We start from the raw sequence: 19,738 nt of genomic DNA, 5'->3' as shown, positions 1-19,738 counted from the left end.
CACCGTCTCCTTTAGCCTAACCGGCATAACCGTGGGACGTAAAACTCAAAAATTTCATTTCATTTTTAAAATTATTATATAGTAATTACCGGCGTAGGTCTGTTTGAAGCAGATTAATCAATACTTCCTTCATTTTGACGTCCAGATATAGTTCATTCCTCATTTACTTTAATAAGCTTGCACACCCATCCATACAGACAGATGTGTTTAACATTAAGAAGCAATTACAGTGTTTGACTTTGCAGATTTTTTACGAAACCTTTTTAAGAGCTTAGCCAAATCCGAGCAACTGCTCTTGTATACTGTAATTAACACTTATTGAAATATTGAGATGCATAATAATTTAATCTTCTATTGCTTTGTGGTTGTAGTTTTATCTAATGCCTATTAGGAAAATCATTATTGTAGATAACGTAGTATGGCTCATATTGTACTTTAAATATTAATATTCAGTATGCTTCAATCGCAGTAAAATTTTTCTTATTTCAGAAAATTCAGCCCCTGTACTTAACGAGAAAACTAGAAGAATTAATAGCCTTCCTAATGAAATCAGAAGTGATTCTGAGATTTCCCATATTAGTAAATTTAATAGTAGTAATAATAGCAGTTCAAAGGAAAGAAAGTTGTCGTCAGTTATGCCATTAGCGTATAATACAGAAAATATATCAGGACCCTCGTCATTAATGTCAGGAGAAGGTTCAGATCTTCCTAGCATTCAAAGTCTTATTGGTTTGGACTGGTTATTCGACCACACAGACAGTGAACCTGACTCAGGTAAGATAATAGGTTCACTTGCATGTAAGTAGAAATTACAAGCTTCAGGATTTATTATCTCAATGGGAATACTGATTTTCATATAGTCAGCTTTAACTAGACGAGGAAGAATATTCATGATCAGACTCACTCTTTGAAAGCATTTTATAGAAATAAAATTGCTTTAATAAATGACTCCTAATTAATTTGCGTTTTATTTATGTATTTTATCTTGCTTTAAAATTTGAGAAAGAAAGCCATTTGTTTCATTTTTTGCTTTCCAAAATTTGAGGAACCACTGCCTCAGTTAATAGCACGTAGTGATTAACGAATTACAAAAAGTAATAAAGAACAATTATTTTCTTTTCGTAAAGCTTGTAATAGAGGATCTCTTTAAGCACGTATTCTGTACAAAGAAAGAAAAAAAAAACTGTTGTAAGTGTAGAAGTAAAATAATCGTGGTGTACCCCATAGAGAATCTGGCACATTGACTGACACCATTATTATTTCTGGATTGACTGGTAATCTGCTAATTGTCTTTTCAGAAAATTCACTACATATTCTCGTGATTCTGAATAGACTAAAAGTACCATTATAAAATCGAAAGTGCAGTCATGTACTTCTTAAAGGCATGCGGGAAAAGTAACTACAATACACACACAACTTTGCTTTAACGGGCTATTGTAATGAGAGAAGAATGTTAATGTGATCAGCTGGAGAAATGACTAGTTTTGACTAGTTTTTGCTTTCTAAGAGGTCATCACACGTTAACAGTTCGTAATTTTTTCACGATGTTAATTGAAAGTTCTGTATTTATTAAGGTTTCTTTAGTTTCTTTATTGTATATTTAATTAACTAATAGTAAATTTTACGATTACAAAGAAAATCTACTATTCACTGATTTTAGCAAATCTTTATGATGAATATTCACAGCATTTACAACGTTTTGTAGGTTTGCTCCGTGTATTTTCCCTCTAATTCTTGTTCTAAATTGCAATTGTAGTGTTTTTTCGAAAATTTTACCAAGTCCAGACCCCAAATTCGATAGCCACTAACTCAGGATCCAAAGGTTTGTACAGGAAGATTTTTCACTTACTTATTAAGGAAGCCATGGTCTACTGTTATGTCAAGTTCCATCTAGATTCAATGAGTTCTGTAGTTCGCATACGATATATGCTTTTCTTGAAATTAATTTTAAATATATTCGTATCAAATGAAGGACGAAAAATACTCGTATTATTTCCTATAAACTAACCTTGTAGATAATCGTTAGTTACCGACAAAAAATAGTTTGATTAAGAGAGAAAGAGAATTCGGATACTTACAAGTACTTAATCCGTGTTCACAGTTTGTGGACAGAAAGTTGTAATATTTTTATTTATTTTTTTTTTTTATTTTATTTTATTTTTTTTTTTCTCTCTCGAGGGAGAAGGTAAAAGAACTTGGGAGTGGAAGTTTTAAGATACAACGTATAAAGTGTTCGGTTAAGGGTAAATGGGGAATGTGGTCATTGCAGGAATACTGAAGATTGCTGGTGAGTGTGTATATATATGTAAATAAGTTCAGGCTTCGTTATTGAAATAAATAAAGAAAAGAAAAAAATAAAATTTAAAAAAATAATAGCGTAATTCAAGAAACAGAAAAATTACGTGTATATGGAAATACGACACTCCATCTTTGTAGTTATTCGAAGAAGAAATGGCGGGAGAAATGAGGTTCATGTATCCAGTTTTAATTAGTGTAAAGTGACATGTTTTCGATAAACAATTTAGGAAATACTGAAAAGGTCTTTTAGTTCGTGTGAAATAGAAAGTATCGATTACACAATGGAAATATTTCCAGAAATATTAATTGTCATGATTGAAATCACTTACCTTCAGAGCATTTATGGCTAAGGCTGAATAATATCCATATTTGATGAGTGCTGACGACAGAATTTGAAATAGTTATTGAGAGTAAATTTAGAAAGCAGTGCAGGGTTTACGAATGGTCATAGCGTAAGATAGGGATGATTTGATGCGATGATGGTGAGAACTTCTAGAGAGATGAAAAGATATGGTTTGTTACTTATACAGTAAACAGTAAATATGTATTTCAACCCGTACATTTTCATTCTGTAACTTGGGAACTATAATGGGATCACTGTGAGTACATTTTCCGGATGCGCTCAGATGTATTCATTCTGAATTTATTGACAAGATAATATGCATTTATTGGTGTTATAGCTTAATTGGCGATAGTATGCCAACTTCGAAATGTTAATGTCTAATCATAATTTATTAGCACTTTCAAATATCATTCGCGTTTCACTTCTATGGTAATTAAAACAATATTAGTAGTATATGTAATAATAGTGGTAAGTTGATTGTTCAAAGACAGAATCCCGTTTGTAATTTAGCAGGTAGAGTAACGCAGTTTTATATAGCAGTTGTCTTGGCATGAAGTATTAAAAGTTAGTAAATTCATTGAAATAACGTTGTTAAGCTTTTTGTGTTCTTACTGTTTCATACTTTGCTTTTCTCTGTATTAGATTTCACGTCTTAGCTTCTTATTTGTATGATAATTTATGTGTAATGTTTATTGCTTGCATTTGTTGTGGTTCAAGGTGAATATGGAATTTAAGCATGTGTGAATACTAATTTTTAAAAAAGTAAGAGATTAAAGTAAAATATTTCGTGATGTGTAGAGTGTGTGTTTAATTGCACTCATTTAGCTCTGATTAATTGTTCCGTGAACATTTAGTGGTCTTGGTGGAATTTTATGTGATGATACAACAAAATACATTTTCTTGTACATAGTTATATTATCAACTCTTGAGACATGTACACGCAATTTTACTATCATAAAAGATTCTGATAACATAAAGCATTTAACAGTAACGTTTTGGGTAATAGTAGCTACGTCGGGTCAAGTTTTAATAAGCAGTTACAAGTTCTGTAATTAGTCATAGTGCTGTGTTTTATCCTCCAAGGAAGCGATTTTTCGCTTTACTCATTAGTGTTACTCCAAGCCGAAGGAGTGTCTTCATCTGCATAAATTGTAGCTTGACGCCGATGGCATTACTTTCTCTGTATAGGGGATTTAGCGTAGCTACATGGGTTTGATCGCAGCACATGACTGCTTTCATAAAATGTAATGTCCCTTTTTATTGTAAAAAATAAAACTTTATCGTACAGAGTACGAAAAGAAAGGTATACATGGTTTAATTGTGAATAACTTTAAACATTTTTGCTAGTATTACATTTTAATGTTGTGTTACTGCATTGCAATGTGTGATGAAGAACTGGTATTAGTTTATGTGTTCAAAGTGTTGTCCGTTAGCATCAATACACTGGTGATGCTGCCGAACTGCTATACGAATTTCCAACCGCAGCGTACACAGGAACGTTCGATTGCTGCTTGCAGACAGTGTACCAGGCTTTTGTCCATAAACAGTGTTCTTGACATTTCCCCCATAAGGGAGAGTTCAGAGAACTGAAGTCTGGGGAACGTGACAAACCCTCTTCAACCTGTACATCGTTAATGTAAATTCTCATTCAGAAACTGCCTGACATGATGGTAGTGGTGTGGGGCACAATCTTGTAGAGATAAAACCTCTAGTCCCCATACAGGGCTCTGATGGCAGATAAAATGGTTGTCTCTAGCGTCTCCAGGTACTCTTCACCGGTAATTGTGCCATCAAAGAAGAACGATCCGATAAAATCACTATAAGATTCCCGGTAGATTCATCTTTGTCCACGTGGATTTCCGGTTTTACAACGGGCCAGTAGACACAATTGTTTCGGTTTACTGTGCCATTGAGTTTGAGTGTGGTGTCATCAGACCACACAGTCATCTATGCAAACGTTTGGACGTTGTCAACCTTGTTTAAAACCACTTGCAGTACTCTAGTCTACGATTTGGATCGTCTTTATTTATTGTGTGCAGCAGTCTTCGAATGTAGACCTTCCACTTTGCACCCCCTCAAAATGTGACGAACACAAGCGCGATTCATACCGGTTTCACTGGCACACTGTCTCACAGACTGTTGTGGTAGGCTGTCCGGAACGGTTTTTGTGCACATCTGTAACACAATCATCGACCTCAAATTTATCACAAATTCTGCCAATGTGTTGGTAGTTGATTTCTAAAGTCATTCTACCGTTGTCATTGCATTTCACTAATTGTTTTGTACTTCATGTACGACCTCAAGACATTAGATGTTCTCGTCAATCATTTCAGAGTTATTTACAATTACTTAATTCACAATTAAACAGTGTGTACATTTTTTTTAGCCACTCCGTATTTTAATATGGGAGCCTTTCATGAAAGTTCGTTGAATATGTTGCTACTTCTTCATCATGAGGACTATAGAAGATAAACTTAGAAAAAAAAATTTAAAAAAGTCCATTCTGGATATTCAGTCTGTGTTATTTGTCAGCTCTGACAAAGTGATACATTATAAGATGTTTTGTACCTATTTAATCTTCCTATCTTTTTCTCCCTCTTCGAGCTCGGAGGATGAGCCATTGCAGCTTTTCACCTCAAGTTCAATAGGCCTACACTCCAAGTGCTTATACTTCTGCTAAATTTATTTGTTTTGTGCATAAATAGTCCCAGCGAAGTAGGTGAAATTTAGTCTTCTGATATATAATCTACTAGTGTTGAGTATGTTCTCTAATCCTGATAGTTATCCTTATGTTTATTTCTCCCTTTGTTGTTGTATATAAAATTTATTAGTCACCGTGATACTTTCAGTACGTAATTCTATTCTAGGGGTTAAAGGAAAAGACACTGATTCTGGAAGTTCAGCCACAGTCAGCATAGAGAATGAAGTTGTGAAGTTACTACCAGACGGAAGCGCAACAGCCAAAAATCCTCTTCCAGAACCTCATAAGAGCCAAGGAGCTATTCCAAAACGAAGGACCACACAAAATAGCCTCTATTTGCCAGGAGGTATGTTCAATTTTAGTTTCCGAATTAATAATGACAATAAGTTAATTCCATAAGTAAAGTTGTAATAGTCGCTGTTGATCACTGTTCTTTCAAGCATGCCATTTCAGTTTTCTCTTAATAATTTGGTTAAATAACATTAAGTACTTAAGGGGGTTAGTACCTCTTTCCTCGGCTTACCCTGAGTCGAATTTTCCCCTATCTAATAACATTGGAACTATTTTTTACTATTTTTTAAGTTAGCAGTGAACACACAGTTACAAAAATGTGCATGGAGTCAAGTCTTTAATAAAGTGTATATATATATATTAAGATTTTCAACAACACGGTTTGTGTTTCTATCTCTCTTAACAGTATGTAAGGAAAGGCAAGCCATTTAAAATAGATTTTTATGCCCTGTCCATATCACAACTGTGGACATTTCTACTCCCTTCGTCTTATTCAAGAAGGACAAATAAATAACGCAGGGAAAGAGTTGGAACGTTTTTGTTTTTGCTAAAACCTCAACTCTCTTTCGGTGTATTCATTCAGTTTCCACCTCACCTCCTACCACTTCAGTGAAATTTTTGCTTGCTTTCAGAACTAGAAATAGTCTCTTGCATCTCAAGTATTTTCAAGTCTTATACTTGATGACTGGTTATATAATAATAATAATAATAAAAATAATAATAATAATAATAATAATACAGTGAAACCTCTACTAACGGACACCTCTGTAAAGCGGACACCTCTCATAACGGACATATTTTTTAATCCCCAAACACTGTAATAGGGAAAAACCATGTTGACAAACCTCTCTAAAGCGGACACTCTCTAGTACGGACACGGACAGTCTTTTCTGTCTCTATAGGTATTATTTACCTCAATATTACGGACACTTTCTCTAGAAACAAGTTGAAAAGTACAGAAAAATTACATTTTCGGAAATGCATACATGTATCACCAAGGAAGCATTGTAATAACATTTTTCCTCGTCGACTGGCTGTTCAGAAACTCAGATGAAGCGTCTTTGTTTAACAACACCCTCATATCCTTTGCTTGCATTCCACTCCCACCCAACCTGTTTTAGAATCGAAAGTGATTGACAGTTGCCTGCCATTTGGGATGACACGTCATTCTACTGTTCCGCTGGAATCAAGCAGAAGACATGTTTGGTATTTTTTGTCCGCGTATTCGCATATTGTCTTAGTGCCTCTATTTGTAGACGGAAATCTTTCTAAGTCATTCTGCATCGAATAAGCAATAAGGTGTAAGTTGTTGTGAGCTTTCGAAATGCCACGAGAAGCGTTAGTGTTAAAATCGAATTGATTGAATTTTCGAAGAATACTGAGGTGTGCGAAGGATAGCTGAAAATTTTTGTATCGGTAAAACACAAGCACCTGAGATAATATGAAACCAAGACAAGTTAATAAAGTTGTGGTGTGAAAATGACAATGAAAATAGTGTCTCATTGCTTTGAACAAAGTTGGTGTGCAAGTAAATGTTTTTATAAAGTGCGGAATGAAAAAAATTCCTGTGTTAGGGTCGATGCTAAAAGCTAAGAAGTTGGAGGTAGCAACAGAAATGAATGTTTCAGATTTCAAGGTCTCGAACGAGTGGTTAGAGAAGTTTCGGATTAGACACAAACTTTCTTTCAAAGCGATTTGTGGAGAATCCGCAGATGTCGACATGCCCACAGTCATAGAACGGTTTGATAAATTACCTTCAATAGTTTGTAATTACATATCACCTTATTTACTAATTTACGTAAGAATATATCGAAACCTCTCTAAGACGGACACCTCTCTATAGCGGACAATTTTTGATTCCCCACGGCTGTCCGCTTTAGAGAGGTTTCACTGTAATAATAATAATATGAAATCCGTGGCACAAGAGTCCGTAACAGCCAAGCCCTATCAGTTAGCTTTCATACTTGTAACTTGGTGAAAATATGTTTTCACCACATTGGCTCTCCTTCGCCAGTAATTCCTGTTTTCTAAATATTTATTCTGATACAAATGCACGAAAAAGGATGTTCGATTGATGCTAATCAGAACTGGCAGAAGCCATCCAGCCTACAGATGTCGAAATACTTCGAAGTACTTGCTTCAGTATCTCAAACCGTCTCCCAGGTATTTTTATATTCAGTTGATAATAATACACACGTTCTAAAATATTAGAAGTTTCTTCGGTTAATGCATATAATTTAGCGTAATTAAATGTAACCGACGTATTTCCTTCTATTTCGATTAATCTTCCCATTGAATGCACTAAATATTGTTATCAAATTACAGTATTCTGGGTTTCGAAACAGAACAGATTACAAAACTGTTATGATGCTGCTTGAGTAAAAATGTTAATCTGATAACCAGTTGCAAAACATTGTACAGACAGACAGTCTTGTCGCAGATAATCCCTGCCACCATTATGAAAGTATATAATTCAGGTATCGCTCCGTCAGTGCGAGACTGTTTATCATAAAGATGGGGATTTTTGTTCGATTTTGTTTCCGGGAACTAAATTTCGTTTTCCCAAACATTTGATTTAAAAAAATAATTAAAAAAAAGCAATAGCATCAATTTTTTAAATTCACATATTTACTGGAAGCATGATAAATTTCAACACGAATATACAGTAAAGTGGCCGCTGATACCCAATATATCCTCTCGTCGGCATATTAAGCGAATTGCTGTAGGAGGACCTTAGAATGTTGGAAAAAGAACCTATATGTTAGAATCAAAGAACGTGAAAGAGAAACCAAACAATGATCTTCAGTTTAGAATTATCTGACACTTTAGAGTCATCAGATATAACGTATAGTCTACTAAGATGTTGAAAAAATTTCATATTTAACGTGAAAAAACAACTGGCACTAAATAAAATACAGACGATCTTGATAAGTTATAATCACCGTACATCATTAATGCATTCACCACTGTTTTCTGGCCCCAAAATAACATGATTCAGCCCTAAAGGAAGCAATACATTCACCACCACACTAGAAAAACTATCTTTGGGCTCATGGTATTTTCTTACGAAAATATACTGAGAACTTCGAGAACAAAAATAACCTATCTACTTTTCTTTCCTATGTCCGTGAATTATCTAACTGCAGGATTTTATCCAGGGGACCATCCATCCGATTACATAAGTCTTAGAGTATGCTATCGTGAGTTGCCTGCACAGCACGCGTCTTCCGAAGTGATAGATTTAAGTTATATTTGGTCCACGAGGCCGCGAACTTAAAACTAGCGTGAGTTAAATTCAACTCATATGGGCAGTTAATGTATTAAATATTCTTTAAAAAGCAAAGGAGCATAATTTGAGAAGTATCAAGTGTGTTATTCTCTTTATATTAATCCTAGTGTAATTCACGAACATATAAAATATTGTTCGAAGCTTTGTGTAAAATCAAACAACTAACGTTAAGTCTGGAAGATAAAATACATTTGAAATACATGAACAATTTTATTGTAAATATTAGTTAGTAGCTTAGTAGTTTTAATTGTTAATTTTGATGCATTAATTGTTTGATTCAGGTCGGCAAAGAGAAGATTCGTCACAGTCCAGTCAACATGCAACTCCGAATTTAGTTGTAGGTGTGTTGTTAAAAAATGAATCCGACCATAGAAGATCAAGAAAACACTGCAGTGAAAGAGAGCGTAAGTACACAGAATTTCGTTTTTCTTTTTTGATCAAAAGATCCAATATATTTCAGGCAAAATGTTTCTTGTAGGCTTTATATCTGGAAAACTACATATAGTATAGCCAAACCCAAACTATCACTTAACTCAGTATGATGTGTTTACTCCGTAAAAAAAAAAAAGAAGGACCGTTCAAAAATTTTGTGGACCACAATCCAAAATCTAATTATTGGCCAAGATCGCACCTTTTTGATCCATTTTTTTGGGATCATTCCTAAAATTCATGCTCTCTCTTTTCTGTTATTATTATTTACTAACTACTACTCTCGTTGCCGAAGTTTCGATAATCAGAAATAATTCAAGGCCGTTTTTCGTTTAGACCTATTTTAATATTATTAAAAATGTTCCATATTTAACTATTGACTAATTCATTGACGTGAATAGAATGAAGGATACGTGGACAGAAAATGCATTCTTTTATACGTTTTCCTTGTGCTTATACCTTAGGATAGATGGATATATTTTAGTGTAATGCACATAATAACTGTCACGTATTGTTAAGGGTAACAATCCACTAACATGTTTACCTTTATTTGCATAATTTCAGCAGGTAATTCTGTTGCGTTCTTCAGCCAGTTTAAACTGGAAGAACGTCAGCTTTGAAAATTTAATATATTCAACTGAGTCCTCTTCCCAAATTAACTGAAGAAAGCAACTGTATTGGTTGCTGAAATTATATCATGTGAAAAAATTAAAACAGTTTTCTTGTATTAGATAATGTTATTCTACATGCTACAGAACATTATGCCCTAACTAGAAAGTTATTCAAAAGACATGAAGAGTTCGTGATAAGAAATTTGTCTTACTGGAACTAGCTACACTTGCAAAAATGAATACCTTTCTATGAAATACCATTGACTAACAACTACAAGATAAGTAAAAGTTTTCATGAAAACAGTGTAATAGCCAATACATATGATTATTTTCAAGTTACTATAGCATTTACAAATGAGAACTACCTTGTTCGTGTTCGCGACATCGCAGTTTTCTTTCGAAATGTATTCAAGTACAGCTTCCTCATAGCCACAGCTGTATGAAATGTATTTTACAAAAGTCTGGTTGATAAAGCACATTATTAATTTTTCAAATCCTCCATGGGACTCACGTTTGCTGTGTGTGCACGTGATGTAACAAACCCAATAAAAAGAAAAAGTAAGATTCTTTTACTTCTCATCGGCTATTTCTATTTGTCCTGTTCACCGCTTGGAAACATAATTCAGTAATCCTTCACCGTTTAGAGCATAATAAGAGACACTATCCTATTGAAATACATCAGTGGCGGTCAACTATTAATAATTTTGGTTTTTGTCTTCAGCAAATGCTTTCCTTCCTTCAGACAAGTCATTGATTTACAACAGTGCTCTTAAGGGGTTGGATATTGACTGATGGAGTTCAGTGCTCCTTTTCAGTATTGAAACTATATGAGACGGGACCTGTTGTTTAAAGTGGATTCTGAACAAAATACTCAGCCAAACACCTCCAGCGAGAATCAGACGCGAGAGTACGGGCGTTAGCCACTTGACCTTGAAAGGACACTGTTTTTACATGTGTTGTTACATGTGTTGTATGACATAATTTGACTTCATATATGAATTATTAAGCTGATAATTTATTTTCAATGAATTAGTTGCATAAATGTTTAAGATGATTTAGTAGTTCTTACATTTTGTCTCGTTTCAGATCCCTCGGAGCCGTCAGATGAAGTTAGTGGAAGATTGCCTAGGATGGCGAAAGAAGTCCGTTTAGAAGGCTTGGAGTGCCTAGTTCCTTATTCTACGCACAGACTTTCAATTCAGAGACGCCGTCATCAGGCTGGCAATATAAATGATGCGAGAATGAACGTGAACAATAACAATAATATTTCTAGTATTAATAATAACAATAATAATAATAATACAGCATCTTCCGCCAATAACAACAATGAAGCCTCTTCATCTGGTTCGAACAATGAACTAAGCTCACTTTTACCTGTCGCTTTGAATAATCAAGCACTTCCTGGGGCAGTTAATTCGCCTGAAATTGTGCAACAGAATGCCTGTGCGAGAGGGGATTCCAGATCAAACAGTACAAGACATAAGAGACTGAAAAGGTCAGGAAGATCTCAGAGATCATCTAGCGGAGGAAGAAGTGATTCATCAGTACCACTAGCAGCATTAGCAACAACAATCACAGGACCGGGAACTCATATAGCAACCTCCCATGATGATACGACTGAAGGGGCAGTGCATTATTTTCATGATGAACATGGAAATTGGTTCACGTATACTTTTGATGAGAAAGGTAGTGGTACAGCAACTAGTGTAGTTCCTGTTGCAAATAGTAAACTTTTGCAGTCTCTACTTAAATCTACAAATCAAAACGATCATCATAAAACTGTTGATGATTCGTCGAGTAATTCATCCATTTCTTCAAATTCTGGTATAACTGTGCTTTTGGACAGTCCAGCAGTGATGTGTCCTCCTTCTAAAAGTGTTTCTTTATTACCTTCTGCTCAGCCAAATATTGGTTTTTATATCTTAGAAACAACTCCAGTACCTGCGACGCGTAATGCACGAAGTCCTATTCATAGAATAGGAGGTTCCTTTACAGAACGAAGTCGACCAACAGGTCAACCATCGACTGCACCGTCTGAAACACACGCTGTTATTGTACCGTCTAGTTCTCAAGGAGAAACAGATACTGATATTATATCTAGGAAATTCAAATTTGATGAGAGACCTAAACCAAAACACTATTACAAATATTCCGTGTCACCTTGTGGATATATTAAGGTGCGCTTTGACAGACTAGCACTTATAGCTTTATTAGACAGAAATGTGACGTGTGGTGAAAACGTATTGGCTATAATTCTGGCAGTTTTAGTTGCAGTGTTTGGCTCTCTCCTATTATATATGAATTTTTTTCAAGACATATTTGTGTTTGTGTTTTGTTTTGTGATTGCTAGTTGTCAATATTCTTTACTTAAAAGTGTACAACCAGATTCTGCTTCACCGACCCACGGGTTTAATAAGGTAGTTGCACTTAGTAGACCTGTATATTTTTGCCTGTGCAGTTTAATCGTTTTGGTGCTTCATTTTTGTTTAGTTAAAGAATTTTATCATACTGCTTTCACCCTATATGGAATGTACTTTACCAACAAAGAACTTGTAAAAATGGCACGAGACGTGATGCTGATTTTTTTATTGTGTTTTCCCGTTGTATTTAGTCTCGGTCTTTTCCCACAAGTAAATACATTTGCAATGTACTTACTAGAACAAATTGACATGCATGTATTTGGGGGCAACGCTACTTCCAGTTTATTAGCATCGTTGCATTGTGTGATTAGGAGTATTTTGGCAGTGGGGTTGCTTTATGGTTTTGCATATGGTGCTTTAAGTGAGCCAAAGTCATCGCAACATATTTTGTTCTCCATATTTTGTGGTCTTCTAGTTGCGGTGTCTTACCATTTAAGTAGGTGCGCAAGTGATCCAAGTGCAATATGTGTTATAATCAAGAATCATATATGGCCTGAAGATGAAACAAATGAAGCTAGAACAGACAAGGAAGAACTAATAGATCCATTACCACAAAAACTCCAGAATACTGTTAATGCAAGGTTGAAATCGGATTTAATACTGTGTACATTGATAACAGTGTTCGTGTTTGGAGTGCATTGCAGTACAGTGTTCACAGCACTACAACCACAATTAAACCAAATACTTTGGATAATAGCAGGTGTTTTTGGTTTCTTTATTCACTATATCATTCCTCAGCTGCGAAAGCAGTTACCGTGGTTGTGTTTCTCACATCCACTTTTTAAACCTCATGAATACAATCAGTTTGAAGTAAGAGATGCTGCGAAAGTGATGTGGTTTGAAAAGATGTACGTAATTCTTTGTTTTCTGGAAAGAAATATACTTTACCCAGCGTTGTTTTTAGGTGCCTTAACTGACAACTCTCGTGACATAGTGAAAAAATTCGGTTATCTTGGAGGATCACTTGTGGTGACTATATGTGGGCTGAAGTGCTTGAGAAGTTCATTTTCAAATGCTTCTCAACAATATCTCGTCGTAGTCTTTACGTACCTTTTTTTCCACGAAGACTATGGCTCGGCAACTGAAACGTTCCTGATAGATTATTTTATAATGGGCATTGTTTTTCAAAAAGTGTATGAATTTTTGTTGAAAATTCAGTTCATTGTTACGTACATAGCACCTTGGCAAATCACATGGGGTTCTGCATTTCATGCGTTTGCCCAACCATTTAGTGTTCCACATTCAGCAATGTTGTTTCTGCAGGCTGCAATATCAGCTATTCTCTCAACGCCCCTTAATCCTTTTCTTGGAAGTGCCATTTTTTTGACATCATATGTTCGTCCTGTCAAGTTCTGGGAAAGAGACTACAACACAAAAAGAGTTGACCATTCTAATACGCGACTGTCATCTCATTTGGAGAGAAATCTTGGTGCTGATGACAACAACTTAAACTCCATCTTCTATGAGCATCTTACAAGATCTCTTCAGCATTCATTATGTGGGGATCTCATATTGGGTAAGTGATTTAATGAATTGTTATACTAACATCCTAAGTAGTTCCTTGCAGTTTCTTGTTAGGTTTTTGATAAATAATGTGATAACTCGGTAATACATATTGTTATGTATTTGCAGTGTATTAGAGAAAATGATACTATTACAATGTTATGTAATTACTTTGGCCTTAATAATTTCTTTTGGTAGTAAACAATAGTATAATAAAGTATGTAAAGAACTTTCCATACTGTACTTATATTGAATATGTGAAATTTAGAACAAGAAAGATTGTCCTTTATTTCCATTCTTTATTATGTGAATTAACAGAATGAAAATAAAGGACAATCTTTCTTGTTCTAAATTTCACATATTCAATATATGTACAGTATGGAAAGTACAGTATGTGAATTAACAGTTTCTGTTATAGACTGAAAGTTCAGATTTTAGATTTTAAACTGATACTGATTTTTTAAAATAAATAAATTTATTTTAATTTGTCGAACAAATTAGTCAGATCGGAAATCAATCTTGGTAGCTATGTTAAAGTATGTCGGACAAAAGTGTATTTCGAATACTAACGTAATCATTGGTAAGCAAAAAGTATTAGGTTCCACTCCAGATGGAAGGTTTTGTGTGTCTTGGTGTAAATCGTAATTACTCAGGTATTTAGTTAGTATCTATAATGTTTAGGCTTATTACCGATGAAAATGTGTTCATATGCTAACTTCATATGAAATAAACATAAGCAACTCGTTTGTAAGTGCCGCAGTTTACTCGAGTATATCTAGTAGCCTTAAACTGACTGTGCAAAAATGAAATTTTAATTATTTCTCGTTTCTCTCAGAAACACAAACATCATTTCTTTTCAAAAGCTGCAGCTGGGACTTGATTCTTCCTCAACAACAGAGCAACATATAGCTGCGGTGAAATTACATAGGCGAGAAGAAAAGAAATATTAAAACGAAGTTCTAAGAACATTAGAAATGCCAAAAGCAATACACCCACTTCTAGTCAATCGAAACACTTGCAGGAGTCAAACCATGCTATTAGGCAGGTTGGTGTACTTAAGTCAAGAAATTCCACCTACAGTTATTTCTGGCGTCAACCAAACGATATATATATGAGGCTTATACTATTGACTTTGCAGTCACGTACTCAAGTCAAGAAATCCCACCTATACTTACTTGTGGCGTCACTAAACAATATGTATGAGGATTTTGATATTGACTTTGCAGTCAAGGTGAGATTTTTATCTTTTATTTGATCTGTATCAAATAAAAAATCATCATCCCTTTCGTGTGCATCATCATCAATACCTAGAAAATCGTTCACGTTGCAACTTTTGTGCATTATAGCAACAAAAGAAATACATTATATTGAAATACTTGGATTTATCCTTTACTTAAAGGGGATGTGCGGTGATAGTGCTCTTGCAGAAAACACTGGTAGGAAATGGGTGCATGAGTTCATATCAGCGCGAACGAGTGTGAAATGTGAGCAGATATCTGGACGTCCAAAAAGAGCATCAACTGAAGCTGACATTGTCTGTGTTGAAAATTTCATCATGGAAGATGGGCGTGTTACCACGCAGAAGATTTGTGATACATTGGAACTAACAATAGGAACAGCAAATAATTACAAATGAAGGGCCTAAGGAAAGTTTCTTGACGCTGGATTCCACGAATGCTTAATGAGGATCAAAAAGAGGCAAAGACACTATCAAATGTTGCAAATTTAACATGCCTCAGAAGAGGACGCTGTTTGTTGGGAAATGTTGAGACAATGAATGAATTACAAATTCCACTATTCAACTCAGAAACAGAACGCAGTTGAGGGAGTAGAAATGCACAGGTTCACCATCCCCCCCCAAATGTCAGGTGGCATCAAATTGAAGGTTTTGTACGCTATTTTCTAGGATTCTCAAGGAGTAATATTGTCCCACCGTGTTCCGAAAGATCATACAATTAATGGCGAGTATTTTCGTACTTTTGGATACAAAATTTTGCCAAAATTCACTGAGAAACTATGACAAATGGCAGTTTCATCCTGCACATGGACAGTGCACCACTATACCGTGCTACTGTTTTTTACCTCGTTCTTGACTGACCACGGTATTGAACTTCTGTCACATCCACCCTTCTCACCAGATTTAGTCTCGAGTGATTTCTGGTTGTTCCCAAACCTCAAGGATTCTCCGTGGACGCCATTTTGCGAGTAGATCATCCACAGAAAGTGCTGTTTTCCAATACCTGAAACATGACTCCAAAGATGACTATGACACATGCTACACGTTATGGAATTGGGTTTTATATTGAGAAATAGACACAGGTTAGTTTCCTGTATTCCCTTGTTCTTGGAAATTAGAACGAAACTGCACGTACTCCTGGTGTGCACTTTATATAGGCTATATAATTATGCTGAAAATGAAATAAAAGTGCAAAAGTAATATGAGCAGACTGTAAAGTCACGGCGGGATTTTACAACCTTTGGTATTAAAGAATGCTGTTCTAACGTCCCACTATATCTATACACATACGGGAACCTGGTTCACATTTCACTTGCCAGTTTTATCGGAGATGTTCTGTACTGACTTGTGTTGGGTGTACTGATAAGATGATTTCATGCATGCAAAACCAAGATTGTGGCCATATTCCAAGATAGGGGTCACACTTACGCAATGCTAATAATTTGTTTCTTACAAGTTCTACTGGAGCTGTTTTTTGCTTATTTGTACTGGCATTGCGGCCTTTATGATGTAATAAGATGATTTTATGCTTGCAGAGTAATGCAAAATCATAATGGCGTCTACATTTCAAGATTGTCGCTAGGTGTATCTCACGCTAATAATTATGAGCATATATCTATATAACTAATGGCCCTATGACAATTTTGCAGATGCAGAGTTTACTTAAAACTTTATGACCTTCAGTTTGAAGTGAAATTTTTTTTAAACGCCATTCTGATAGAAAGTTTTTTTTTTTTTAAGGGGAGAGGAAAAAGATTACATTATATCACAAACTTTATACAAATTTCAACATTCTTCATTTATTTTAACTTGGGCAATGTATCTTATAGCATTTTATTAAGTACTTAACGACAACAAAGAAAGAGTTGATGCAGTAGTTTACACTTTTAAAAATTACACTTAGTTGCAGGGTTGGCTGGTTTAAACCAGCTGTTTTTTTTTTTCAAAAAAACCAACTAGTTTAAACCAAAAAACGAAAAATGTTCGTAAAAGTGCAAGTGTTTGTAAAATCTTGATGAACACATATTTGTGGGTTATCACGTTTCACTCTCGTACATTATTCGTATTATATTCAGACCTAAATTTCCCATTCATTACTCAAGAAGATTATACTACAAAAGCAATTTTTGTTTTTTGTATAAGTTTATGAATGTTTGTTTTATGATTTTTTATAGTTTGTTATTATTGTTATGTAATTGCAATCAAAGAAGAATTCTAAATATTGTTTCCTTTCAATAATATTTACTATTGATAAAATACATCAAAATGCCGTACTTTGTGTGTGGGGGGAGGGGGGAGTCATAAAACCCTACAAGAGGCATTTAGTGAAATGAGAAGTATCTTTGGTATCTATTTATGTATAAATGAGTCTGGACCAAAGTGGACTCAAATAATTCGTATCTTTATTCACTTTTCTTACTGATATGCAAATTAAGTCGTTGTATTTCTTTAACTTGGACTAATAACAGTCGTTGTTAACTAACTTGGACTAAATTAGTTCTTCTGTACTCTGTAGTACTTTGAAATTGTCCATATGTAATTCTGTATAATGGTTTCACTTGTGCAACTGTTTATCTTTTTGTCCTGTTGAAATTACTCTTGACAATTAAATTAACAAGTATGTCAAGATCAGTACAACGTATTTTTATCAGGAGTCCTTTGTAAGTGAGTCGGCGGACGTATCGCATTTGTATCCAATTAGTCCTGGTTCCGAGTTCAAATGGAGGACAATTTCCCTCGGATGTAAGTTGAGAAGCAGTTTGGATTCCGCTTTAAGCTTATGTGACCCTTCCAGCATAACCCGGTTGTTGCATAATAACACCAAGGCGAAACAAACTTATTTCTGTCCATATATGATATGAATACATAGAGCAAATTATTTAAACCAAAAAAACCTGGTTTAAACCAAGAAAAACCTGGTTTAAATTTTAAAAAAAGGGTTTTTTGGTTTTTTCAATGAAAACCACGGTTTTTGCCAACCCTGCTTAGTTGGACTGATATTTATCCTTCGTCTCTTCACATAGCGCAAATTTAGAGGTCCTTGATTTGATAACGTGATGATATTTGCTGTAAGAAAATAAGAAATTAAGAAACAGATAAACTGGGATCTAGTCTGTGTGACGTTATTTCAAGATTACATAGTCTAATCGGATGTGATACAACCAGCAAAACTGGAACCAATGAAAGTGCCTTTAGAGTCATTGTTAGATCTTCACTTGCACAAGAAGGTTTGAAATTCATCTCTGGTCGTAACATAACGTCTAGCGAATCTATGAAACAACTGTTTATTAATACTCAAAAAAGATGACTCGTGTGGTGAAAGCAGATACGATGGATTTGTGAGAAGGCCCATATACAGTAGAACCTCTCTCGTCCGCCTTCAGATGGTCCGCCATTCCGGTTGATCCGACCGTTCTCGAGTTGAACTTGTCCCGACTCGTCGGTGACTCACGAGGCCCATTGTCGATTACTGCCATCGCGGCATTGTTATTTACTTGCTGTTACAGTGCCTATTGTTCGTTGGTTTAGTGCTGAAAATCCGTATTTTTCTGTATTTTCTTATAATTCCTACCTTTTTTGCGTTCCGACCATACTTCCAGTCCCAAAGATGACGGATTAGAGGGATTCTACTGTACTTGCAACACCATCTCAACCATCAGTGACATCTCATTGTTTTTCTCTTCATATTTTAAGAAGTGTTCTGGACACGTACACTTCGTGACAAATTCTGAATCCAAATTATGCATAATCTGAATCCACTCTCCTACTACTTTGTAAAAACTGAAACGTATTCAAAGGCCGCGGTGGCTCAGTGGGAGAGCGTTCACCTATGTTGCATGGGGTCCATGGTTCGATCCCAGCTCGCGCCAAGTGAGCTTTGTGGTGGACAAACACCACGTGCGTGGGTTTGTTCGGGGTTCTCCAGTTTCCTCCCAATTTCTTCATTTCATTCATTTCTCATCATCACCGTCTCCTTTAGCCTAGCCAGCATAAACGTGGAACGTAAAATTTAGATTTTCCTTTGGAAACGTATTCATAATTCAAACTGCAGCTCCTACAGATCTGGTTCGGCTTCGCTATTTGCACAAAATGCACGACATAAAAGTGTGAATGTTGTAAATGTGACAATCAGCACTGCTACAGTTTTTTTTTACCCATTTGAAAGATTGGCGTCGTAACATACGAAATTACTCTCAGTTTATGCACCCCGAGTAATCCTTAATTCTTAAAAAATTAAACTTCTATATCAACCAGTTTATTTTTACTGTTTCTCTCTTTATTGTTATTATTTACTTAACAAATGGTTGAAAATACACTATCAGTGTTTAAATGAAGATTATTGGAATTCGCTTGAAGTTCGTGATGTAATTTTTGACTTATAGATAGATATATGAATGAAGAGCTTCCTTGTGGGTAAGCTGTTAGCGTACGCACATTTGGCGTGGCTGATCCAATTTCTATTCCTGGCGTGAGCTCATAGTTCGGATCCCGTATTAAGCCGTATATCACGCCTCATATAGCCTTGCTGCTGAAAAACATTAAACTCTAAGTCAAGTCAAATTAACAAACAGAACCTATCAAAAAAAAAAAAAAAAAAAAAAATCATCTTTTCAGAA

General features: G+C 35.2%; 1 protein-coding gene across 9 annotated transcripts in view; it reads left to right on the top strand.

Moving 5' to 3' along the window:
• Positions 1–19,738, top strand: part of pcx (pecanex) — a 155,982-nt gene that overhangs the window by 58,817 nt on the left and 77,427 nt on the right. For 6 of the 9 annotated variants that reach the window (XR_014126824.1, XM_081725742.1, XM_081725747.1 and 3 more), the window contains 4 exons: positions 490–774; positions 5,509–5,688; positions 9,204–9,326; positions 11,049–13,898. Coding sequence is in view for 8 of the 9 variants with exons in the window: in XM_081725742.1 (XP_081581868.1) it covers positions 490–774; positions 5,509–5,688; positions 9,204–9,326; positions 11,049–13,898 (3,438 nt within the window). In the remaining variant the exon portion in view is untranslated. The remainder of the gene's footprint in view (positions 1–489; positions 775–5,508; positions 5,689–9,203; positions 9,327–11,048; positions 13,899–19,738) is intronic. The other 3 variants (XM_081725749.1, XM_081725745.1, XM_081725744.1) reach the window with 1 other exon arrangement.

Source organism: Thermobia domestica, chromosome 9 (assembly GCF_964235325.1).
Source record: "Thermobia domestica chromosome 9, izTheDome1.hap1.1, whole genome shotgun sequence".
Lineage (NCBI taxonomy): Eukaryota > Metazoa > Arthropoda > Insecta > Zygentoma > Lepismatidae > Thermobia > Thermobia domestica.
This window is presented reverse-complemented; position numbering and strand designations above follow the sequence as displayed.